Here is a 26,130-nt window from a genome sequence, read left to right as displayed (position 1 = left end):
GCACCGCGCAGGCGCAGCGCACACAAGAGCTGCGTCGCGCCACTGCCTTTCCTCTCTCCCGGCGCCAAGATGGCGGAGTACGACCTGACCACCAGGATCGCGCACTTCTTGGACCGGCACTTGGTCTTCCCGCTGCTGGAATTCCTCTCCGTCAAGGAGGTGTGTGTCTCTCCTAAGGGTGGGAAAGCCGGCTGCGGGAGAGTGGCAGGCCCTGCTGCCGGTGCTTCCCGTGGGCCTGGGTGCGCCGCGGCCGGAGCTTCCTCCCGTGGGCCTGGGCGCTGCGCGGGCCGGGCGCGGCCCGTGCGGGATTCGGAGTCTCCGTAGGGCGGAGCTGGAGGCTCCTGTGCCGCGTGAGTCGAGGGGCGAAGCGTGTGGGGCTGCCCGGGGAGGGACGGGAGCAGAGCCGAGAGGAGGCCTGAGGGAGCCGCTCCTTGATCACGGCGCGCAGCTCGTCGGCCGCTCGCTTGCGAGGTAGCACAGAATTCCGGCACTTTCTCTGTCCTCGGCTTTGGTGTAGTGTCTTTCCCTCAAGTATATTCGCATAAAGGAGAAGTCAAAGCTCTCCCTTGCAGTCGCAATTCGCACCTGTGGGACACCCTCCATAGCCCCGCGGCTCTCGGTGCTCGGGCCTTCCCGCAGCCGGAGCTCAGGGCGGTCTGTGAAGTTACGCCAATGATACCAATGATTAATTTTAATTTGAAACCCACGTCATCACGAATTTGTGTTGGAAACAGATAAAAGTCTCTTCTGGAGTTACCCCTTGTTGGTCTTTTTATGTACATTTTTATGTTGTATTGCTACAAAGAACCTATTAATGCTGGAAGTACTTCAGGCGAGTGCTTCGGGTACTTTAGACTAAACTCTCATCAGTCTAAACTATTTTAAATGAAAGAAAAATGCATAAAGTTAAAGAAGTTTTGCGTTTAAAGTAGGTCTTATTTTAGCTTTCAGAAAGGAACTGATGAACCTTTCTTTCCGTGAGACAACTTGACCTAACCAGCTGTCAGGTCTAGCATGTGGAGTTTGCTTATTAAGCCTGTCTTCTAGGGGGCATTTTTTACATTAGTATTTTTATGTCAGCTGAAGTTAATTAAACATTTAATTTTGTGGTGTTAGTTTTGAGCAACACAGTGTTCAGAGCTGAATGGAACTTATACAGATTCTGTATCTGAGATATCCGCAATTGTGATGCAGTGAGATGTAAAATGGCTCTTGTGCAAATACGTTTTTGAGGAATATACTGGATTTGGCCCCTGCCTCCATCTTCAACACTTAACAGCAGTTTGCAGCTCATTGCTAAATTATGGAGTATAAACTCTAAAAAACAATTTGAAAAGTTTAAACGTACACCATCCAATTACATAGCTGCTATAAATTTGTTGTTATGCTGTAAACTTAGCAACATATTTTAGATTAATCTGCACTACAATTAAATTGTAAGTTTAATCTTGTGCATTTCTTTTGAAATCCACTTAAAATAATTAACTGGTCTTCACTGTTCACCATTTTTTTTGTGGAAAGTATTCAGTACTTTGGAAGAAAAGTATGATTAAGGTTTTGTTATTTTTTTAAATATGTATGCAATTTTGCAATGCAAAATACTCTTCCTGTTAAGAGCCTAGTAATGTTACTTCTAATTAGCTTTCATAGACAGCAAGAAATATTTGGTGTTTTGTCAAGACTGAAAATGCAGAGAGGCTTTATAGTAAGTTATCTTAATGATTGAGCTGTGAGATTTGATATTTAAAACAATTCAATTGTACAGAAGGCTGTAAACTGTACCATAGGAGTAATACGTAATATGAATTGAAACTCTTCAACGCTATTCAAATGAATGTGTTAATAATTCCTGTTTCAGATATACAATGAAAAAGAACTGCTCCAAGGAAAACTGGATCTCCTTAGTGATACCAACATGGTGGATTTTGCTATGGATGTGTACAAAAATCTTTATTCCGATGAAATTCCTCATGGTAAGCTGCTCATTTAGATGTAAACCTTGTTTTGAAACCTTTCTGTCTAAAATAATAAATAACTAGTAGTAATTGCTGGTTGCATCCAAAAACTAGAGTACTGTTTAACTTCATCATTACCAAAAGGATGTGCAATACTGAGACAAGTAGAATACCCTAATCCTGGGAAGTTGGGGGTTGTTGTTCTGTCAGGAACTCAACCTTTGAGTTACCTCTTAAGTATTTCAGTGCTGATTTGGTAATTTCAAGCACTTTAAAGCTGTAACCTAACAGAGTTGCTGTAGCTTTTCATCTGTCAAGCACGTTCATAAAGATTTGGTGTTACTTCGTGACTTTTTCTTTAAAGCATCCCGTATGTTAAGACTAGAGTTGCATTGTAAATAATTCCATTGATCTGTCTGTCTGTGGCTGATATTTAGGCTTTGGAGAGATTTTTTTTGAAAAATGTGTTTTCCTCAGTGTTGTCAGTATAAGAATCACTATTTCTCTAGAAGAAAATAAATTTAAGGTTATAATGAATGTGATCTCTTGCCATCTTATCTATGATTTTGATAACTTCTCTGTTCACTACTTAAATTTCTATCATCTTGAGGAGCATTTGGGAATGGAGAGAAAATTAGATTACCTAGCTTTGTCTAATTTCTATCCTTCATTGGTATTTTGATTTTAAGGGGTTTTTCCCAGTTCTTTTTTTTATGGGTTGGGTGTTTCATTTTGTTTGTTTCTTTCTGACCTAGATTTTCAATATCCACTGTCTTCCTATTTCTCCATCTTTTTTTTTGTGCTGGGCAATTCCTCACCTTTTTCTTAGCTATTGGGATGACAGTCTATTTTGCCTGCATCTTAGGAGGAGGAGACTTGGGTGCTGTTGCATTCTTCCTCTGGGTCTTGCTCTTTTCAGGCTCTTGAAGCTGCAGAGATGGCTACTTGGCTCTTTGGAAGAAGAGAACTGATAGGCTTATGGACATTGGAGTCAATGTTTTGACCAAGTCTGTGCTAGCATTAGGTGTTGTGGTCATGTCTGCTGTGACACATGGGACTTGTATCATGTAATGATAACCAGAGGATTTCACTTCTGTAATCTAAGAAGCAGTTGTGGTAATAGCTTCACCTTTAGGTTACTTACAGCTCTAGTGATTAAAAAAGTCAGGCTGTATCAAGGCTATAAAAAAAAAAAATCTCAAAGCTGAATAGGTATTCATCTTTCTTTCCCTGCTTCAGGGTTTTAAAAGTGTTGAATTTTACTGTTACCAGTAGTAATTAAGGACTAAAATACTAAAGGAGTAAACAACACAAGCAATAGCAATTCTAGCAGACTTCCATGAAGCAACTATTCAAAATGTCTTCAGAATTCTGATGATTATAGCCAGTTGCCTAAGCAGATTGCCTTAGATTATAACTTCATAAGGTCACAGCTGCAAGAAAGTTGAATGAATTTCCTCCCTTGGAGAGCTCTGTGTTCCTTAAAGACCAGCAATTTCCACAGTTTGAAAAGAGTATAAGGAAAACACTGCATCTCTTAAGATTTTACATCATAGGTTTGGCAGGGTTGTGGTTGTTTGGGTTTTCTTGTTTTGGGTTGATTTTTTTTTTTTTTTTGTATAATGACTTACTGCTGTTTGGTCTTTGGCTTTTATTCAATTAACATCAGCAAAGCTAGTTCTTTCACACGGAGTCCATTATTCAAGGTGCTTACTCACACAGCTTCCTATGCAAAAGCCTTAACTTCTGACATCTTCCTAATATTTGTCATCTTCTTGTGCCAGCGCTTATCAGAATGTGTGTATGGACAGGTGGTTCTTACTTGTGGAATCACTGCTTTCATTAGAAGTTTACACTATCCTTTTTTAAGACTTCACTGTTTAAAGTACTCAAAACTTAAGTTCACTTACACAGTTATAATTAGAAATGTCCCTGCACAATTTATAGTTGCTTTTGTCTTGTCTTCCATGAGATCAACTTACAATTACACACCCAGGAGATGTCGCAGGAAAACATTTTCGTATTCTTAGTAAGTCAACTGAATGTTTTTTCTTTCATCTGTTTCCTCTTCCTCTTTTATAATCTCAAGAGTCAACTGAAGGTGGAGATAATTTCTCCTTATTGGAGCACTTCCTGTCAGGCAAGTTGTTCTTATATTTAGATTGAGTCACCATTATGGTGTTAGCCACCTTGGATGTCTTGTTCAAGTATCTGTGTAGTCAAATAATGAAAGAAATGTCAACTGTAGCATTGACTGTTCTGGTGTGTGGCTCACTTTCACAGTTTCCTGCATTTATCTCCTGGGATTTAGTCTTGGCTTCTCTTCTCCCATATGTTTCTTAGGTCACATAGCCAATGTCAGGGTGATTTTTCCCTGCTTTTTTTAAACATACACACTTTTCTGAATTTTGTTTAAGTCTTCATTTTACTGCATTGCTAGCACTTGGTGAGAAATTTGGGGTCTGTGTAAAATAATCACCCTAAAACTCTTAGTTGAATTTCCTAACAATTTTTCATAAAGGACTTAGTGTTTCCATTAAGCACACAGTGTTCAAAATCTTAATTTTGCAGGTGGAGCTACTTGAATTTCTTTCCTGTCAATTTTTCATTAAGTATGCTCCAAGTGTTCTTTCAGAGCCTGATCATCAGTCAGAAGAAAATCAATCTCATGGTATCATTGGATTGTTTACTTCTTTGCAAGTTTATTTGGAATAAGTGAACTTAGTTAAAGATTGTTTCTCCCTTAGTGGAAGCCTGAAGATACATTGTCTAATACAGACTCTGCTCCAGCTGTACCTGCTCTCTGGTGGCCTCCACACAGGAGGAAAAAAACCATATACTAGAAGTTTTCATTAAGTTACAGAATTGTTATATACAGCTAGGTTTGATACTTGACTGAGAGGACAAGTGAGGTAGGAATTGGGAAGATGTGTTCAAGTGTCAGCACCATGTAATTACAGGTTGGTTCATGTGAAAACTTAAAGCATTATATTAAAGTCTTTTTGTTTGTGTGTTCAGCCTTGCGTGAGAAAAGAACAACTGTTGTTGCGCAGCTGAAGCAGCTTCAAGCTGAAACAGAACCTATTGTCAAGATGTTTGAGGATCCAGAGACTACGAGGCAAATGCAGTCCACTAGGTAATTTCTAATGTAATTTGTAGGGATGGCTTTTTGGTACCTCTCAAGTGTTGCCGCTAGGAATGCTTTCTGTGTAGTAACTGCAAGAAAGACATTTTTATTTTCATGCAGTATTTAAGTAGTGCTTGTGGTCAGGTAATTGAAATTGCTGGACACGGTTTGCTCTTCTCAGTGCTTTTACCTGTTGTGCAAAAGACATCTGTTGTTTTTAATGTTTGTGAATCAACTTGGTAGAAGTGACAGTCATCATCCAGTCAGTGCAGTCCAATCACTGGCACTTTTTTGTTTGGCTTTCATCGGGTTTAGTTTTTTTGGGGGGAAAATACAGGCTGAAACAGTTCATATTTTCTTTTCTACCTTCTAGAAAAGATTATGGAATGCCATACTAGTCTGGGAGGCCTGGTGGATGAGCATCCTCAGAGCACGTATTTCTTTAGGGTGTTCTGTCCTTTTCCTGCTTACTCACTCCACCCCCAAACTGTTCCAACCTGGTTGTGTAAGGTAGTGCTCATAATAGTCTTTTTAAGATGCATCCAATTTCTTTTAAATTTTGTTACGGGTGTAATTAAAATAGAATGGGTTTGTCTGTGCATTGCATCTAAGGTCAGAGTTTCACCATGGTTAAGCTTGAATTGGGCTCTGTAGGAAAGAGTTCAGCTGCACTCACTGAGGAGTAACTGCACCTTCAGCAGAGAGGTAGGCAGGTATTTGTTTCACGTTAATTACTCCTTGTTTTCTTTACATCGGAATCATTGTTACTGCTGTTGTAAATGTGTCTGACAAATTGAAGTATTGATTGGATCCCTTCTTCAGCCTTACCTGCCCTAAAATTTTAACTAGAGTATATGGTATCAGACAGAGAACCTATGGCATCACTTGAATTTGAAGGTGAAGCCTGTACTTGGGTTTATTGTTGGCAAGTTTTATGCATCCACTGAAATGGAAGGCTTAACATTACTTCTGGAATTTCATAGGAAAGTATTTAATGTACAAACTCTACTTTCTAGGCTGCAGATAACTTTGTTTGCGAACAAAACCCCTGAGGAATATGGGTCCCTCAAGGGGCAGGAGCTTGATTAGAATTTACTCTGTTTCAAGTACACAATATAATACTTTTTTCTTGCCTCTGTTCTTTTTTCTGCTCTTCTCATTGTTTTCAGAATTTGTTATAGATCAGTTTAGATTTTGGTCAGTGCAGAAATGGTGAGGTGCAGTGTATTATGTCTCAATGCACACACAAAACAAGATGTCATTAGGAATCATGAAATCTGTTAGCTTTTCACCCTATCAGAAGTTTATTTTCTCTCCTGGTACCACTACAGCATAAGCTTCTGTAAAAATGTTAACTAAGTAAGCTGCCTTTGTATCTGATGTCACAATGGATGTTCATGTCAGCTAATTACATGAAGAAAAGAAATTACATTCGTTAATGACTTGTGATTGTGGAAAGCCAGGAGTCACTTGCTTTTGGAGGTATACCTTTGAAAGTGAAAGTCCCAGTCAGGCAATTGAGCGTGTCTTAAAGAAGTCTTCCTCCACAACTATTCAACTGTAATTGAACATATAGAGGTCTTGTCCCATTCTTGCTTTGCCTTAAGTCAGTTTTTTTTAATAATAATTGGCATAGAAAAATGTTACTGAAATACTAGCATTTCATGGGAAATGTGTTCTGTTACTTGACTTTTGATTCACAGAAATCAGTCAATAGAATGTACTTCAAATTGGAAATGCCTTGTTTGAGAGTAAGAGTCAATAAATGCATGGCATATAACTTGCCTAAAGCTATAGAGTATTAGCCCTACTTCTTAGCTGCAGCAAATTTTGTTTTAGAACTGGTATGTGATTTGTGTATGTAAAATATCTGGAAACTTCACAGCTCAGAAGTTCCAGTTTTGGTTATTGGCTCAGATGTAGTTCTAATCCAGATTATTTGGGTTAGATAGTAATGGGTAGAATTGGGCTGAAATAAGTTCTATCTGTCTGAGTAGTGTATAGTAGAAAGAAGTTTTGATTCTTTTGGGAATTTCTGCTTGTGATTTTGAATCTGTATTGAATTCAGATAGCTGCATGTTACTGGGAATTCAGATCATGACTTTTGATCCATGATGGGAATATGCGTTTTGGGAATATCCAGCTCTGGGAAATAATGTGTAAAGGAGATTTTGTAAGTAGAAGTCCTTTCAAGAATAAGCCAAAATATTTCACTTCTCTGAGTAACTGTTGGAGGACATTGACTTTAAAATTACAGAGTAGTAGTCGGTTCCTTCTCCTTAAAGTATGTTTTACTGGAACAAATCCATGAGATTATTCAATTGCTTTCAGAGGCAAGACTGAGGATTGTCATTCTTGGCTCACTTGGCAATTTGCCATTTCCCCTGTAGAATCTTTTATCATAAGTTCAAATTAAACAGATTGACATCTTTACAGTCAGTTGATTTCAGAGTAAATGGGAAAATACTCCTTACATATAGATTTTAGAGTCTTTGTCTCAGGGAATTTACGGCTTGCCTCCTGGATGCTTAAACTTCTGTTTGATCTAGGTAATATGGCTTGTTCTTTTAGTATTAGTGTTAAATAAAAATCAGTCTTCAGAGATGTGATCACATGATCATAGATGTTTAGAACTTACTAGTATGGTTCTTTTTTATGGTTCTGTGTTCTGCACGTATTTGCTGTGGTAGAGATTCTCGTGACCCACTATGTCTCAGTGCTAACAGTATAAGTTTCCTTACTACTTCTATTTACTTTAGTCTTTGCCATTTTTTCCCCCATCTTCTGTTAAAAAAGTTGCCTAGTGTAAGTGCTGTGATGTTGGAATATGAGTGGGAAGAGCTCTAATTCAGGATTTAATTTTCCTACTGACAGCTAAGAATGCTGTCAAATTTAAAACAGCCTTCTGCTTCTTCTTAACTGTAGTTATTGTTGCAGGTGGCAATCATTACTTAGAATAATTTTAAGATTTTGAAACTATATGACAGTAATAGATGACTCAGCAGCTGCTCTTGAACAAGTGGAGGAATGTTACTTTAAATTCATGCTCAGTTTTTTGTGTTTTACCTTTAAAATTGTGTTGCATTGTGTAGTGTTGCATGGTGGCTATCAATTTACAAAATACAATTTATTTTGTAAAAGCAATGCTTTCTGTCCTTTTATTATAGAGATGGTCGGATGCTGTTTGACTATTTAGCTGAGAAGCATGGGGTAAGTGTTGTAGCTGCTGGAATTCAGTTCTAAGTATGTCCACCCAATGTCCTTCACAGCTGACAGTGTTTTGACCAAGTATGGCCCAGCATTTTTGTTCTGTCCCCTGTTAGTGTAGCTAACAGGTAGAATTCCTAATACTAACATATTTAAGCCTTTGAACTTTTTGTTTGTTTGTATAAAATTAAAAACTGAAACTTAATGCTGGCTGCACATGTGTGACATAGGTGTGCTTTACTTTGTAATGCAAGATTTCAGTGTTTTCCAGTATTGGTATAAACTTTGATTCCATGGTATGGATTGAGAGTGTAATAGTTTTCTTGGTTTTTTTTTCCCATGTACAATGCCTTTTGAAAACCTACAGATTTCAAATCTTACTCTACTATTAAAATTAGCTTGTAACAGTGTGGTTGTTTTGGGTTTTTTTCCTAGTGAATAAAAGCTTTTATTATATTTCTTTTCAGTTTAGGCAGGAGTATCTAGATACACTGTACAGGTATGCAAAATTCCAGTATGAGTGTGGTAACTACTCAGGAGCTGCAGAATATCTCTACTTCTTTAGGGTTCTGGTAAGTTTTGATCGGTTGTTGGTTTGGGGTTTATTTTTTGTTTGTTTATTTGGTATTATTTTCAATTACTTAAACCAGTAAATTGTCAATATTCATTCTTATCATTTAATACTTTATAGCTTTTTGAGGCAATTACTGTATGCTAAAGTTTACAGTAATGCTTAATAATCATCACTATCCAGCAATTCCATTCTTTTCAAGTAGAACTCAGAATTGTTCTTTAAATTTGTATGTCTTGTAACATTTTATTATAGGATACAATGAAATGAATACCTGTTTTTAAGAATACTTGGTTTTGTGCACAGATGTAGTCAACAGCAGTGAAAAGCTTTTAGGTGGACTGAATGTAATTTGTGGTAATGGTGAAATGCCAGCTTCTTATCTGAGCTCTCATCTGTCCTCTCTTGAATTCTGTGATGGATTTAAGAGTATAAGTCATCTCCCTATGAAATGTAGACAGCTCAGATGATAAATGTAGAACCAAATCCATCGTCTCTGAAGCAACTCTTTTCATCTTGTTGTAATTCATATCATCTGTTACTGTTAGGAGTGAATTTTGAGAATAAAGATTTGATGTCTTGAAAGAATCTCAGCACAGTAAATTTATTGTTGGTGGTCAGTGAATGTGCTGCTTTACTAACAAATGGAGATTTAAGGTAACTGCTTGAAAATCCACATAATGTAGCTGGAACAGCTGCAGTATCTGAAAGCAGTTGTTGTTAGTAGCTACATCTAATTAAGTGGTTTGGAACCAGAGTATGTTAGTTAGCCTTCTCAAGTCAGTATCTATTAAACTGGCACCTGGGTTGCCTGGAAGATACACAGCTTATAAGTCAGTATCTCATAGATTTGTGCAGTGATTGCTGAAAGCATGCAGTGGTTCTTACCTTGATGCTTTTTCCTTGCTAGTTTCTATTCCCATCTAAAAGTAATCTTAACTCTCTGAAATACTGCTAGAGTAAACCACAAAAATGTCTATAATTGACTGTAATTAAGGAAGCAAAATTGGAAAATGTATCTTTAATCAGAAGAATAGGGCTTAAAGTAGGAATGAGTTGAATTATTAGTCTAAATTTTGATGCTAAAGCTGAGTTTCAGTGTTATAGGTTCCTTTTATCTGGCAGGAGGGGAAAAGAAAGTTATGTATGTAGGGTTTGTGGGCAACTGTCCTTAATTCTTCATGCCTTTTTTCTGGGCATAGCATTATGTTCTTGTATGTCAAGTAACCTCAAAAAATGAAGTACTGATTTTGTACTGATAATAGCATAGTATAAGACTTCTATTACTAATTCTGATAAGAGAAGATTTGTTTAAAAGCCCTGTGTGATGAAACATAGTCAGTGAAAGAACTATTGTAACCAGTCTGAGAAGAGAATTTGACATTGTGAATGACATAGTGCAGCTCATTCTTGTGTAAAACTAATACAGCTTGACCTTAGGGCTACCCTTCCGTGAAGTTCTACTGCTGCAAAATTGTAGTTCCACTGGACATTTCTGTAACAAGTCAACTTCTGGGCAAGGAATTAGCAGGAAGAGTTTGGAATGCTAGCTTTTTGAAGGTGGTTACCTACTATTACGAGTTCTTTAGGAACCTGCCTTGTAATTACCTTGTTTTACTAGTTTAGAAGCATTTTTGTATGGTTGAACAAAAAAAGAAAATCCAAAATAAATTTAAAACAATGTGTCGTCTGGTGCTCCGATTTTTATTTTTTTTTTAACTTAAAACTGCAGTAGCATGGATCTTTTTCTTTGACATGATTTCCTAGTTTTTACTTAAGAAATTTTACTACTGGTTTTTTTTTCCATGCCTAAACTGTTTATCTGAAAAAAAAAAAAAACCACTTAATTTGGAGAGTTAGGACTGTGCAAAACTGATAAATGAAAAGTACTGCCATGAAATACCCTTTGTAGTTTTAAAAGTAAGTAATAATTTTTAACAAAATACTAAGCACGTGACTTTGTTGCTATTGTTTAACATAGGTTCCAGCAACAGACAGAAATGCTTTGAGCTCTCTGTGGGGAAAACTGGCATCTGAAATCCTGATGCAGAATTGGGATGCAGCTATGGAAGATCTCACAAGACTAAAGGAGACAATAGATAATAATGTAAGTAAAATCTTGGGCATCTTAGTGAGGTGAGAGGTTAGAGATGCTAGTACTCAAGTTTTACTATAAATCACTTGCAGTCTTGTGTTATGAAGAAGAGGTTATCACCTTTTCACTTGATACTTTCTTATTGGCAGTGGGAGAGTCAAAGGATGCTCCTGAAGAAATAATGAAACATTCTTTTCCAAATTGCTTGCCTCTTAACACCTTAGGTTCTCGTCTATTCTTTCAAATATATTTCCAATAAACAAAAAAATCTTAAGGATTTGTTTGAGGGCAAGGTATTTTGTGAAATTGCTGCTTAAATTTCAGATACTTGTACTATTCATTTTCTGGAAAGGATAAAATGCTTGTAAATAAACCATGTTATCTCATGAAGATAGCACTTTTGACAGAAAATGCAAGACAGCTTGTATTTGGAAAGTTTCCAGCTAATTCAGCTTTCTTGACAAAACTCTCCTGAGTTCAGATGAGTATCAAGAACTTGAGGAGGAGGGTGGGGCTGCAGTACTGATGCAGAGCAATTGATGAGAGATGGGACCTCTTGGTCTTGCTCTTTGCTTGTGGAACTTCACTAGTATGAAGTGAAGTATGGCTGTATCAGAGATGTGAAAATTTTACTCTCCTGAACCGGAATCTTGAAAAAACAGATTTTTTTCTGTCCCCCCAATCATTTCTTGCCTATGTTGCATATAATTAATGTTAACAAATTTTCTTCTGTGATTTTGTTGTCTTTGTGATTCTGGATAGTTATAATAGACCATTTGACTTGTTCATTAAGCTCCCAAGATTTTTTTAGGATAAAATCATAGCAGTGTGTCATCATGTTCTTCTGAGTGAGGATTACTTGCCATGTCAGTTCATCCTCAGTGGGTTGTTTTGCAGTCTGTTTGAAGTGCTTTTGAAATTTGAAATTTGGAGCTAATACAGGTACTTGGAGCTGAACCCTTGTTTGTCCATTATCAGCAGGTTTAAATAAAGATAATTAAATTTCTTTTTTTTTTTTTTGGCTGAAAGTGATTATAGAGCTTCATCATTGTCTGAAGGTCTATGGCAAAAAAAAAATCTTAGGATTTAAAAAGGAAGTAAAACAGATAACGTGAAAAAGCCAAGTAGTTACTCAGATCACATCTGAAGAGTGGATACAAGGAGAAAAATTCAGAATTAAGAGAAGTAGCATGGGTTAGTATGGTGTCTTGGAAAGCTAAAAGAGCTCTGCTCTTGCCATAAAAAAAGCAAATTTCAGGAAACAGTTTGGAATATAGTATTGGAAAAATTTATCTTGCTTGTAGCTTCCAGTAGATTTATCATTGAGATGACAAAAAAGCTGGAGGTCAAGCTCAGCCTGAGAATGATGACAGTTACAAAGAGCTGATGTAAAATAACAATTTTGAGCAATTACAACTCCATGGATTAGTATTCAAGCAAATTTTGTGTTGTGCTTGACTTGCACCAATGTTATGTTCTCTCTTTAGTCTGTCAGCTCTCCACTGCAGTCTCTTCAGCAAAGAACATGGCTCATCCACTGGTCTTTGTTCGTGTTTTTTAATCATCCTAAAGGGAGAGACAACATCATTGACCTTTTTCTCTATCAGCCACAGTAAGTTGTGTTGTACTACATGGCGGTCTGTAAATCAAATTGAAGGCAAATGATGAATATGCAAGCTTGCTGAGCTTAGGGCTGCAGGGTGACGGTATTGTTCTGTTCTGATTTTGTGAAAAACTTTTTTTACAATAATTAAATTTATTATGAGAATATTTTTATTTTATAATAATTAGAAGTATTTTTATAATAATTAAATATTTTAAAATATTTTTGAGGGAAATCCAGACTAAGAATGAGAATTGAAATACTGTATCTATTTGTAAGAGGATTGACTTACATTTTTTGTTGCCCTCCTTTGGATGCTCTCTTATAGCTTGGTACCTTTCTTATGTTGTGGCACCCAGAACTGCACCCAGTACCAAAGTGAAGCTGCTCCAGAGCAGGACAATCCCCTCCCTTGCCCAGCTGTTGATTCTGTCTGATGTCCACCAAAACACAATTGGCCCTTCTGCCTGCCAGGACACTCATATTCAACTTGTTGATGAGGACCCCCAGATCCCTTTCTGCCCTCCAGCCTCTCATTCCCCAGTCTGTAGATAGATCCAGTGTTGCTCTGTTCCAAATGTAGAATCTGACACTTGCCCTTGTTACACTTAATACAGCTGGTGATCTTCCAGCCCTCTGATTTCTTTGTCAGGATCTCTCTGCAGGGCGTCTCTGCCTTTGAGGAGTTAACAGCTCCTCCCATTTTAGTGTCATCAGCAAACTAAAGTATACCTTTGAGTTCTGAATCTTATCTGTGTTTTTCCTTTCTAGGTATCTCAATGCAATTCAGACAATGTGCCCACATATCCTCAGATATTTGACTACTGCAGTCATAACAAATAAGGATGTTCGTAAGCGTAGACAAGTGCTGAAAGATCTAGTCAAGGTTATTCAGCAGGTAAGGACTGCAGTGTCTGATACTTTTTCCCCTTTTTTAAAGAGAATTCATGATAACTTTCTTCTAGTGGTATACTTGTGTTAGGATTTGAGGTATTTTGATGCTTGTCTTTTGTGAGTTTTTACTGAAGTAAAATGCATATCAGTCAGTGAGAGGATGGAATAATTTTTTTTCTCCTTTCATATACATGAGCAGCTTATGTACACATACCTGCAGTAGAGTACGTATGCAGTTCTTGCTTTTCTATATTATTAAATGCTGAAAATTCAATGAGATGGGAAATGGCTTTGGATCTGATTTTTTCAACTATCTGTGCAATAAATTGTTGTATGAATAAGAGCCTTTCTTACATTTCAAAACCACTGAATTGTTTGTGTTGATTTGAGTTCACGTACATTCTCTTGAAAATTATTCTACTGTCACAATCACATGAGGATGGAGATACAGAGAAGAGCAATGAAATAGTCACTTGGTAGCAACCAATGGGGTTATGGCCCAGATTTTATCTGAAAACAGCAATTCACTTGTGTACAAATCAATACACTTCAAACACTTGATAATGTTGTGTGTAATAAACATTGTATCTGTGTGTGTATATAGATAAATGTGACAGTACAGTTATTACAGGCTAGAAATCGCTAGCAAACCACTGCAGGCATTTGGGAAACTACCTGTGCAAAGCACAGGCAATGCAAAGATCAAATTTTAGTCAACTTAATCTGTTTTTAAGCATTAGTGTTCACAAAAACTAGCATAAGAAGCAATAAATCAGTGGTGTTATGACTCATCTTTTATCTTTATCTAAAATCTGATTGTAACATTGAGCTTCTAATATAATATGAATTTCTAATACTTGAAATAAGTAACATTTTACAGTTTCTTGCTTTTGTTTAATCTTGTACAAGTACTCTTTTCAAAAATACCAATTTTGGCTTTGGTTTTGAAATCACCTATCAGATTTTTTAGTATTGTTCTACTCTGTATGATTCATAATGCTAAATGATGTGGTAGAGTTTTTATAGATTTGAAATTTATGTGGTACTGCTCTAGTAGCAGCAAAAGGTTGTTTATACTTGCAACATCTTTGCAATTACTCATTTACTGATAGGTAATTTACTGATAGGTAAGTAGTTTGTTGTTTATTGAAATTAAGAGATGCTCATTTTAAGACCATTTTGCAAATAATGGTTAACAAGTGTGAATCTGATGTGAAAAATGCATATAAAACTGAATTTTAAACCTAAATAATACAACTGTAAATACAGTTCTTTGGGGAAGGAAAAAATAACTTTGATCCATAAGGAAAAATATCTCTCTTAGGAATTCCCTTTATCTGCTACCTTTCTGTATGCTAAAGCAGATATTGATACATACTGATTTAAGCTGTCCTAAAATACGCATTAGAAACACACTTAAGGGGATATTTTTTACATCTGAATTTATACAGTTGTATGTAGATGTAGCATTGTCTGCCCGGTAACTGGGAAAGTTGAGTAACTTCTGTAATGCCGAAATAAGTTGAAATAATTTATGTATAGAAAATAGTATTTTTTTCTAGCTATGTTGTCCATGAAAATAATCATTCAGTTTAAAGTATGAAAGATTTGGTTGTTGGAGTCATCTTTGAAATCAGGATTTAGGAAGCCTATGCTATTATATTTTATGAAATTTGGAGGATTGATACAGAGACAGCTCTAGTCTCTTGATACTTTCCCAACCCAAAGATTGCAGCATTAAATGCTGAAGGTGAAACTACACCTCTGGTTGTTTAACCAGACTGTTGGGAAAAAGCATATTTCTGTAGCTTTTATAAGAGGAATTGGGAAGTGTAGCTTTTTTTTTTAAGGTGATATATGGGCTTCCAAATAATGTGTCCAGTATTAATTATTTTTTTTAAGACAATAAGGAATACTTGAGCAATCACAAGGCCATTGGAAATGGCCTTGATTTCTAATATTGTTCCTAATTGTGGTTTTTTTTTTGACAGGAATCCTACACGTACAGGGACCCTATCACAGAATTTGTGGAATGCTTGTATGTTAACTTTGATTTTGATGGAGCGCAGAAGAAGCTGAGAGAGTGTGAAACAGTAAGACTTCAAATATTTATAAGACTCCTTTTCCTTTAAGTAAAGACCTCTAAAATTCACAGTGGACTGCTTAATTGTTTGAAGCAATTGAATTTGAAGGTGTTTGATTCCATTACCAGTGCTTTCTGATAAACTTTAGTTCATGGTTGGGTGGTGCTGGGCTTTTTGACAACTTATTTTGTAACACTTAAACGTGACTTACTGTTGAGGATCTAGCTTTAATGTTATAATAATGTTATATTTAAGAAGTTCTGGAAGAGGAAGCAAATAGGTAATCATGCATTTGGCTGAGCTTCAGGTTGTCCATTAAAGTTTGAGAAATGCTTGAAGAAAAGCTCAGATTTGTCTTCTGTTATGAAAGATGAGTGGGGAGTCAAATTTTGTACTGAAAGGATCTTCAGTACTTAGGACAGCAGTAGAGTTTGACCTTCAATCAAGTTAGGTCCTTACTCTCTTCTTGAGTCAGACTTCAGTGATCATGGTTGTATGCAGTTTAAATTTTAGTAAAGTGCTGAACAATGAAACAATGCAAAATATTGCTAATCTGTAGATTTTTCGCCACATCTTTGAACATAGCAATAATGTTTTTAGGTACACTGTGGGCTGCTCTTAGTTATTGGCAATGTCTTCCAGTAAATTTCTACTCACGTTTGCTCTCATGTTCCCTTTCTGCTTACACTTACAGGTGCTTGTGAATGATTTCTTCTTAGTGGCGTGCCTTGAGGACTTCATTGAGAACGCCCGTCTCTTTATATTTGAGACTTTCTGTCGCATCCATCAGTGCATCAGCATTGGGTAAGAGGATCTCTTCATTCCTCAGTTCAGAAAATCAATCGTGGAGGGCAGTTTTACAAACAGTGCAAACTTGAGGAAGTATTCAGTTGTCAGGTAAAATCCTAACTGAAATTTCATTTGGAGAGTGTTCTTTCTGGTTTTATAACTCTGATGTGGTGTACTTGAATTACAGTTATATTTCAGAGTTTAATTATTGTGTTTAACTTCAAAACAACCTCTCTCTACCACCCATAGTGCCCCCAGACAAGCAGTACTTTCAGGCTAAAACTGCTATGGTTTTAAGTGGGATCTACTGGATTTAATGGGAACTTTCATACCAATGTCAACAAAGTCCTGGTGACTTCATTTGTACCTCAATTTTAGATGTTGAAGTAGAGGGTAAATACAAGCTGCAAATACAGTAATTGCTTAAATTTTTATTTGGTAGGTACAGATACCCATGTCTGTCTTATAGGTATGTTCTTTGAAATTTATTAAATCACGTTGCTTTTTTTCATTAATGAAATAGAAAACAATGGAGTTTATTCCCTGTGGCACAAAGTGATTCAGCTGTAGGTACTGCTATTAGCAAATACGTCTGTTGTTTATTCTGATTTATTTTATAAATGCAGGCTTTTCAAATGGATCAGCTCTGATGCCTCTTGTGTGTATATTAAAAAAAACTAAATGGGAATATACTCTGTATGCTTGACATCTCTTTCCATTGGCCTTTACCCACGTTTCCCATATTTCCACATCCTAAAATTGAAAATGAAAAAGTGAAGTGAAAAATTCTGCTGTAAAAATCTCACTGATAGACAGCAGTGCAGAGATCTTGAGAGAGCAGAAATGAAGGCTGTTGAATTGATCAAGTTGAGTGAAGTCTTGTTGCTAGCTTGTGTCCAGAGCAAATATGTGCATCTAGTCCCCTGAGGTAAGGATTTAACACTGCCTGATTTCAAAGGAAAGGATTTGAGAGAAAATTGTCTTAATATTGCAGACTTACTGGAAGGATTGCTTTTTTTATGGATAAGTATAGTTGGAAAAAGGACTCATTCTTACTACTTTTAATCTTTAGGCACTGGGTGACATATTTGTCTTCACTGTGTTAGGAAAATATTTTTTGTCCTTTGTGTTATCAATGGCTTTGATGTAAAAGGGAAACAGTGCATTTGAGCTTTTTAGTCAGCTGTGGTGTATTGGGTTTAAGCATATAGTCCTAATAGTAAATGGAACTGCATGCTGTGAGCAGAGCTTTTCCATACTTAGTATTCATTTTTATAAGAGGGCTAATGCTTCGACTAAAGTCACTTTAAGCAGAGTACTGTGTGCTTAGGCATAAAGGGGGTTTGAACCAGTATTTGGAAAAAAAACCAAACCCATACGTAGAGTGCTCTTAAGGATGAGTATAAAACCCAATAGGGTCTTGCTCTTTCTTACAAATTCTGTTTAGTGGTGTGAACACTGCACATATTCAAGCACAAGTTTTTAATGAAACTAGATGTTTAAGCTTTTTTAACTAGAAACTAGATGTCTTTTGAAGAAGTCATCTCTTACATGATTCAAGGCAATGAGCAAAGACTCTGCAGTGTGTATGTTAAGAATTTTTCAATCATTTTTTTCAATCAATTTTTTGTATCAAAAGATACTGGTAAACTGTGGGCAACATACCAGTGATATATTATGGCAAAAATAGCAAGCTTTATCAAATTTTGTTGTAGGTGATTGCCATTTATTTAGGGTTTATTACTTATCATAATAGTTCATATTTTTTGTGCTGTTTAATATTTCAACTTCAGGTGTGATAAAAAATGTAGTTGGCTGTCCTTATGTGTGAGTGGTTCTTGAATATAAGTAACAGTGTCCTTCCTTTATAAGCATTATAGCATGTTATGAGGCAAATGATAGATTTGGGGTTGAGACATTTATCTCAGAATGACATGGATATTCCTACCGCATAGCCCCTAAGTTAGTTGCACAGGGAGTCAATAGTCAGTAATGAGGTGGTTCTCAGTAGGTCATTGTGTTTCTAATGATGGATATTATCAGCCTTAAATTTCTTTGGAAGCTGTAACAACCATTATGTTTTGGTTGATTAAATTAGGTACATAATTATTTCTTAGTGTATTTCAGATTTGCTTTTGAAGAAATTAGCCAGTTGAAATGAGTGATTGGTTGAAATGAATATTTGGCTGAGACGTAGTTCTTGGATTTCTTGGTTTGCAAGTGATTTCCACTGCTAATCCTGGAGCAAAAAACTAGATGGTTGTAACACAGTGCTTGATGGGTACTACTTAGCTATTTAGAATGAATTTAAAAACAGTGGGAAACTTGCTGTTCCTTATATTAAATAAAAATAAATGCCTGTTTTATTTTTTAACTACTTAGATCTGCTAGTTAGCTGACATTTTTCCAAAGGACATAGTTGCTTTATCAGTTGCAACTTAGTTTACACATCCCAAATCACCCTGTGATTGATTTGCTGTTTGAAATACCATGTTTAATAGGGAATAATAGATTAAGCTAAATCTCTTTTAGTTTGATATGCCTGTATTTAATTGGAGACCTGAATATGCTTCATTCTTCTTTTGTACTGAACACACAAGAAAACTATATAAGATGTGCTTGTTCTTATATGAATATGTTGAGAATTCAGTAAGCTTCCCTTTTAAGTAAATGAAGACTTGAATAACAGTAGCCCTAGCATGACCCAAGTAAGTGAATTTCCTTATAGAACTGGGGGATAGAAATTATTTTAAAAATTATTTCTGTGACTGTTTTGGCGAAACTGCCATTTGAAATTAATGGCAACTTGAAATTGTAGACCATTCTGTACATTTTAATAGTATTTCATTATAATTGACTTAATTTCTATTGAATTACAGAGGAATCTTTATAAACAGTGGTAATCTATAGTACAACTTCTGTTGCATCCTTTCCTTAATATTAGTGGTGTTAATATGTATTTGTAAGTCTGAATGTGTTGCCATTACTTCAGCTGTCAAACTTGTATGAGGCTAAGATGTATTTTGTATCTTGAGAATTTTAAATACATGTTCTAGCTGGGATAGGAGAATAGTGGTTCATTACAGAATTGTAATCAGGATAGATCTTGTGTGCATTTGCTCTGGAAGGATGGAGAATACTTTTTTGGCCATGTATGTTACTTTACCAGGAGAATACCTCTATGTCATATATCCACGCACATTGGGTGTTCCTGGCTGCTTCAATATAGGCTGCAAGAAGACTTTGTTGCCACAGGTGCTGGAGGAATGCCATCTCTTGTGTCAAAGATGTGATAAAATTCTAGGTTTTTTAAAGATATATTTTTTATTAATGAAAAAATAGTTTCTATCTGATAACATCAGTTGTTTCATACTAAAATTTAAAATATGTGCAAGTCTCAAAGCTGCAAGTTGAGATAAAACAGATTTTTACATACCTTTTACTCTTGTCACTTTCATTCTATGATTTTTAAGTTTTCCAGATACATGTGCAGGAAAATAATACTTGTGTGGTGCTACTTCTGTTATGTTGCTACATATATACTGTATGTTTGTTCAAAAAATACTTTAATTTTAAAAAAAGCCACTTCAGAAGCAGCTGAGCTAGTAGTAAAATGTAGATATAATATAAAAAGGTAAAATGCTTTGCTAGTAACAAATGGAAAATACTCCATAGTTTCTGGCTTGAAATGATTCTCTAGAAATCCGTGCCCTCTTCCCCTCCCATTACATGAGGAGTTTAGGGAAAGAGGAAAGTGTAGGTGCCGTAGATTGGAGGTCATCTGGTTTAATGCTGTGAACCCAGTTCCAGCTCTGAGCAGGTCCCACAGCAGTATTCTGTTATGCTGCTTAGCCAAGAATCCACAAGTAAAGGCCCTATATCCACAAATGGAGGTTCCACACTGTAATCCCCAGTGTAGTGGCAGTAGACTTCCTTGTGGTTATCTGGAAGGTTGTCTAAATCCATTACTAAGGTTTCTAAAAGGGAAATGTGACAATTAAACCCACCCCCATATACTTTCAGTTTAAAATTTCTTTAGTTTCAAGTCAAATGCCTAACATCACTGATTAGGGGTAATAAAGTGATTGTGGTTTTTTTTAAATTAAAATATTCCATGTTCTGTGCAGGGGACTGATAATTCCACAAAAATTTCCATCCCTGATGTCTGCTGCTCTCTTCTGCCTTTATAGTTGCTCATTCAAGCTCAGATTAAAAGGTCTATTGGAACGGTAGCAGCTGGGGTTGGATTTTACTTCCCCTTACTTTGCCAAGTTCAAAGACTTGTTACCCATTTCTTGTCTTATTTCGCTTAAGTGAGTCAGTGTAAATCCAGTTTAAGTTACTTTGGGGTTTTTCTATTCATTTCACATTTATCTATGGAAAAGAAAAACAGAATTTCCTTTTTTAGTTGGAAGAAAGGTAAGAGATGAAGACTATATAGGAGAGACAGCTGTATAAAGAAGTGTATGTAGAAGTCCAGCCAGGTAGACGAGCTTAATAATTGATAGTTTATAATGTATTTACTTGATGCAAATGATTGTCAAAAAGGAAATCACTTTTTCAGGTGGAGAAAAATATGTTTAGGCAAGATTTTGTAAAATGGTGAGAAATTGACCTCTTGTGCAACTCGGTGTAGCCAGCTGGCTTTTTAGTCATGCTCATAGCCCTTACCTCATGTTTGTTACTTTAGTCTGAAAGCTGATGGAAGAATGAGCGTTACAAATGCCCTGTATGAGCCAACTGCCAGCAGGAAGCTAAAGGAGTTAGCTGGAAAACCACAGGAAATGCTATTAGGAGGAATTATTCCTGGACAGGAGTGCTTGTTTGATTAAGAATTTTCCTTTCTCTGTTCTCCCCCACCTTCCTTCCTTGAAATTACAAGAAGTTTAAGCAAAACGTATCTGTCATATCTTCTATACCAAGCTGTTTCATGGGTCTTGTTCCTGAACTTTGGAGTGAAGTTTTCTTGCTAAATATTTTTTTGGACTAGTTAGTGTATACTTTCTTGACTGCTGATTGCATTTAAATAAGAATAAAAGTAATTCAGGTTTTCTTGGTTTTTTTTTATAATAGTGGTGGTGGTTTTATATTAACTGTGAAATTACATAAATGACAATTTTTCCAAGAATGTATGTGTAGACAAGGGTTTATAGGAATATAGGAAAATTGTGCAGGTCAAGATTTAAAAGCAGTATGGTGTAGTTCAGAATGAGTAGGTATATGCTTCAGGGTATGAATTTTATATTTGCAGTGGGGGTGGGAGATGTGCAGGAGGCCATGTATGTAATTTTTAAAGTCATTTCAGTTAAATGAAAGTAAGCTTCCCAGCTGTGCAGTATTTATTGAATCTTGGACTGTGCCATATTTTGTGTTGGTTTGACTTGTATTCCATAGTCCCTTGTTATGTTTACCAACATCAGAGAGATTCTATTTTGCTGTTTAATAAGTTGGTTACTTTTTAGTATGTTGGCAGATAAACTGAATATGACTCCTGAAGAAGCAGAAAGATGGATTGTCAATCTAATTCGAAATGCACGATTAGATGCCAAATTGGATTCAAAGCTGGTAAGACTGTACATAGAATCATGGAATGGTTTTTGTTGAAAGACCTTAAAGACCGTCTGGTTACAACCCCCCTGCAAGGGACACCTCCCACTATACCAAATTGCTCAGAGCCTCATCCGGCCTGGCCTTGAGCACTTCCAGGGATGCAGCACCCACAGTTTTTCTGGGCAACCTGTTCCAGCCTCACAGTAATCTAATGTAAACCTGCTCTTTTTCAGTTTAAAGCCAGTGAATTTATTGAGTTTTTTATTTAATTTCTTCATGGGCAAAGAAAAACAATAGAAATCAAAACTTTGTTCCTGGATAAACTATAATAGATTTCATTTCTTGTGTTTTGCTCTTGTCTGTAAGATGATCTGTAAAAGTTCTGAAAGCAGTGTATTACATGAAAGGTCCTTGCATGATGAGCAATTGTTAAATTTGTTCTATCTTTGCTGGGTTTTAGGGCCATGTAGTCATGGGCAACAATGCAGTCTCACCTTATCAACAAGTGATTGAAAAGACCAAAAGCCTGTCTTTTCGTAGTCAGATGTTGGCTATGAACATTGAGAAGAAACTGAATCAGAGTGGTAGATCTGAGGTTCGTATAAGTTACCTTTTTCTGAATTCTTGCTGTCTTTCTCTGTGAGAGATAAATTTAAGTATACTTCTTAACCTGTGCCTTAATTCACCAGATGTATCTACTCCTAGTTCTAATAGCAGGAATTACATAGGAAAATACTTTGTCATGGTGAGAATTAGTGGTTCTTGCTTTCTTTTAGCCTTTCTCTTCATCATTAGATTTTACTCTGTTGCATAACTGTTTCAGTCATTTGCTGCTCTGCTTCCTTTAAATAGTCTCCTTCACCACCAGGAAAGGGCATATTATGAAGTGTGACACTTATGAAAGTAGTTATAATACTTTTTCCAAGTGAGTTGTACTCAGAAGTATTGTAGGTGCATATGTTGTATTGGAAGGAGAGTGAATGGTGCTTAAGATTGGAACATGGAGAAAGAATTTTGCAAAACCCTAATGTGTTAAACTCGTTTAGTGAAATTCTAAAAAATGTAATAAAGTCATTGAAAAGTTTAAGTAGAACCAGTGAAAATGAGAAAGTTGGCAAGATCATCTGGGTTTGCTTCCCTCCACATTGCAATATGGGAAACTGTGAGGGAGAACAGCCCTGTAACAGGAATGGCTCTGAGGCCCAGCCATACATCTTTAAAACGAAAAAAAAAAAAAAATCAGAACAAACCACACAGTAAAGGAGTTTAAACATTAGAAGTTTTATTGCACTTCCTCAGTGCTTGGCTGAAATACTGGTGGAAGTTGGACAAGCAGTGGTGCACTAGTTTATTCTGTTAATGGGAAGTTGAGTGAAACTTGTGTGCCACTACTTTCTTTTAAAAATATAGCTGAAAAATTATTTAGATTTATATCGGGATCTTCTAGAACTTCTCTTTTTTGAAACTACTAGCTTGATGGACTCTAGCTGTACAACTCAATTACAGTATATGTTGACTGGTATTTCAGCACTTGCTTTAATACTTGCTTTAATATTAGAGGGTATATCCTTCATTATCAACAACATTCCCACTTAATATCTGTATACAGTATTAGAACTGTTTAATGTATTAACAAATTTCAGTAAGTATTAGGTAATACAGTAATTTCTAATATTTTTTTCATTTTTTAGGCACCTAACTGGGCTACTCAGGACTCTGGATTCTATTGAAACACGTCTGCAGTGGGGACAAATGTTTATTTGACTAAAAAGCACATAAACATGTAACCGTTTTGAGAAAAGTAATTATGTGTTAGAGCTAATGTTATTTGAATAAAATTGGCTACTTTTATCAGTCTGTGTGTGTTTGATTTAAACAGAATTTTATGTTATATAAGCACTTTTTAACATCATAGTATTCTACAGCATTTTTGATCACATTTTGCAAAATTTAGGATGTCAGTTGTGTTGTGTTTGTACCAAAGGATGCTTTTGCTCTCAGGGCTGTCTGAGTTTGGAAGCAGGGATTTGTAGATTTTTATTGCCTATAGCAAACATAGCATTTTAAAAAAACGAGAAGTGTGTGATACAAACAGACCATGTTTGAACATACGGTCAAGCCAGAATCTTTTTCCGCACTTCCATGTTTTTGTTTGGTACAGGGGAGTCTTGTAAGAGTGAAGGCATGTGTAGCCAGTATCTTTTATAAAAACAACACAGCCTACATGAATTGTGTTCATGCTTCAGAATTTTTCATGTTTGAAATCACGTTTTTAATCTTGCTCCATGCTGTAAACTTTCTGGAGTATTTTTGGTTGGGAGGGAGGAGGCCTGACAAGTGAGATGCATATGGTTTAAAACTTTCATTCTGAAATTTGAAGTTCTTAAGATTAATGATGCAAACATAAGGGAACAAAAGTCTAGTTCAACTGCTGGAATTTGGAGGGGGTTTGTAAGTTTCTGGGGTTTTCAACTGCTGTTTCACACTTACCTGGATTTCCTTAGCACTTCTGCACTGAAGCATATGCTTTAGTATCTCTAAGAGAAAATCACAGATCTTTTTTATGAGTTCTGTTAAGTATAGTGACTGATCACTGAGGTGAGTGTGGATGTTGGAAAGGAAGAGGCACTATCACTGGATACAGTTTCATGTTTAAGGTTGAGGGAAACACCAATGACTCACCTTCAGCTTGTTCCAACTGTGTGCCTGTTTCCCTCTTAACTAATTGAGATCTGGGATTCATCTATGTGTGTGAAGTTGTTTTAGCTTGCCAACACTCCTGCTTACTGTCGAATTACATGCTGCCTGGGTAAGGAGAAACAGTTAGTGATGTTCAGCCTTAAGGCTAAGACCAGTTTTTACTGTTGTGTTCAGTCCCTTCAGTGGGAAGTTTCACAAGACAAGTCTTCGTTCAAGTGGTGTGGAGACAGGATCAGTGGCAATGGACACAAATTAAAACATGGGAAAAATCCAGTTACTCTAAGTGGGAATAACAATATTTTTAGTTTTATTACCTAGAGGATGCATGTTGTAAGAAAGCTGGTCTACAACACAAGGATTCAGTTTATGTATAGTATTGGTTCCTAGGATGGGGGTGAAGAGTGAAACACAGCTGAAGTTAACAAGTTGCTTTTGGAGAGCAGTTTCCTAAGGCTGAGCATGCTCTATGCCAAGTTCCTTATTCCTCAAGTTTTCTGTCAAGGGATTGACTAAATTGCAATCTTTAGATTCACTCTATATTGTTACAGTCCCAAAACAGTCACTTTAGAACAATCTAGATTGTGTAATAGCCATGTTCCCTGTTAACAGAATCAGGGAAGTGCAGTTGTGTAATAATTGAAGAATTTTTAAATGAGATAGAATAGGAATGTTTCTTTGTAAACAGCAGGGAAAGGGCCCACATGCAGCTTTTCCTTGGACTAGAAGAATTTACTGAACAGTACAGATTTAAAATAATTTCATCCCAGGAGTATGATAGTGTGTTATCATAACTTCCTCTTCTCTGTGGTTTGGACCTTTCATGTACCAGCTGTGTAGGCACAGAAGAGGTATGTGCAGATTGTAGCACTACTGAAATGCTTGGTTGCTTTGTGTCATGTCAGTTCCATGAAGTTTTTAGACTTGAGAATGTTGTGTAAATGTGAAAGCCTTAAAGCAAAAGTTCTGTTCAAAATTATAACAGTACCTTCTTTAAAAGTATTGATCAACAAAATATCTTTCTCATCTCCACACTTTAATTGTTGCTCCACCAAGATGCTATGTGTGTCAAAGGGTCTCCTATTAAAGATTTCAGTCCAGCTCACAAACCCCAACAGTTCTATGACCTTCAAATTCAATTAAGAAACAACCATTACTCTTTTATTTGATCCTTCTTAGGAAGCTCAAAGAGTGAAGTTTATTCATCTTGTGGATGTAAAACCATTGCTTTGTGGGTTGATTCTCATTTTTTAAGGAGGGTGTCAGGCTAGGAGTTTCTTGGTTTTGTCTGTCTTTTAAATCCTGGTGCTGTCATTACTGATAATTTAATACACAGGTGGGTTTCAGGACAGGATTTCAAAATAATTCATGCTGATTTCCAGAAAAGACATTTGCTAGTCAGTTTACTAAAACAGAAATCATATAATGGATGTAAGATTCAGAGCAAACTATATTCACTGGTAACACCTCAGCTAAATGCAATTATATGTGAGATGCTTCCCATTTTCTGAAATTGCAATTTTAGATAAAAGGAGTTTTAAGCAAATGATTCATTTTT

The 26,130-nt window shown here is 36.3% G+C and overlaps 1 protein-coding gene across 1 annotated transcript; it reads left to right on the top strand.

Moving 5' to 3' along the window:
• On the top strand, positions 1 to 23,729 carry EIF3E (eukaryotic translation initiation factor 3 subunit E). Its single transcript, XM_058831546.1, has 13 exons — positions 1 to 159; positions 1,859 to 1,973; positions 4,974 to 5,091; positions 8,250 to 8,292; positions 8,757 to 8,861; positions 10,842 to 10,967; positions 12,443 to 12,567; positions 13,330 to 13,456; positions 15,444 to 15,545; positions 16,231 to 16,340; positions 21,788 to 21,890; positions 22,336 to 22,470; positions 23,567 to 23,729. Exons 1-13 carry the CDS (start codon positions 70 to 72, stop codon positions 23,603 to 23,605), a joined length of 1,338 nt encoding a protein of 445 aa, XP_058687529.1. The 5' UTR covers positions 1 to 69; the 3' UTR covers positions 23,606 to 23,729.
• The last annotated feature ends 2,401 nt before the right edge of the window (positions 23,730 to 26,130 follow it).

This window comes from Poecile atricapillus, chromosome 2 (assembly GCF_030490865.1).
Source record: "Poecile atricapillus isolate bPoeAtr1 chromosome 2, bPoeAtr1.hap1, whole genome shotgun sequence".
Classification (NCBI taxonomy): domain Eukaryota; kingdom Metazoa; phylum Chordata; class Aves; order Passeriformes; family Paridae; genus Poecile; species Poecile atricapillus.
The sequence above is the reverse complement of the archived record's forward strand: the minus strand, read 5'-3'. Positions and strand labels throughout refer to the sequence as shown.

Bases quoted from the DNA above. Each gene is read 5' to 3' on its own strand.
- EIF3E (XM_058831546.1), top strand. From the start codon at position 70: ATGGCGGAGTACGACCTGACCACCAGGATCGCGCACTTCTTGGACCGG. The intron at 160-1,858 runs GTGTGTGTCTCT...TTCCTGTTTCAG, and splicing joins AATTCCTCTCCGTCAAGGAG to ATATACAATGAAAAAGAACT. The intron at 10,968-12,442 runs GTAAGTAAAATC...TTCTCTCTTTAG, and splicing joins AGGAGACAATAGATAATAAT to TCTGTCAGCTCTCCACTGCA.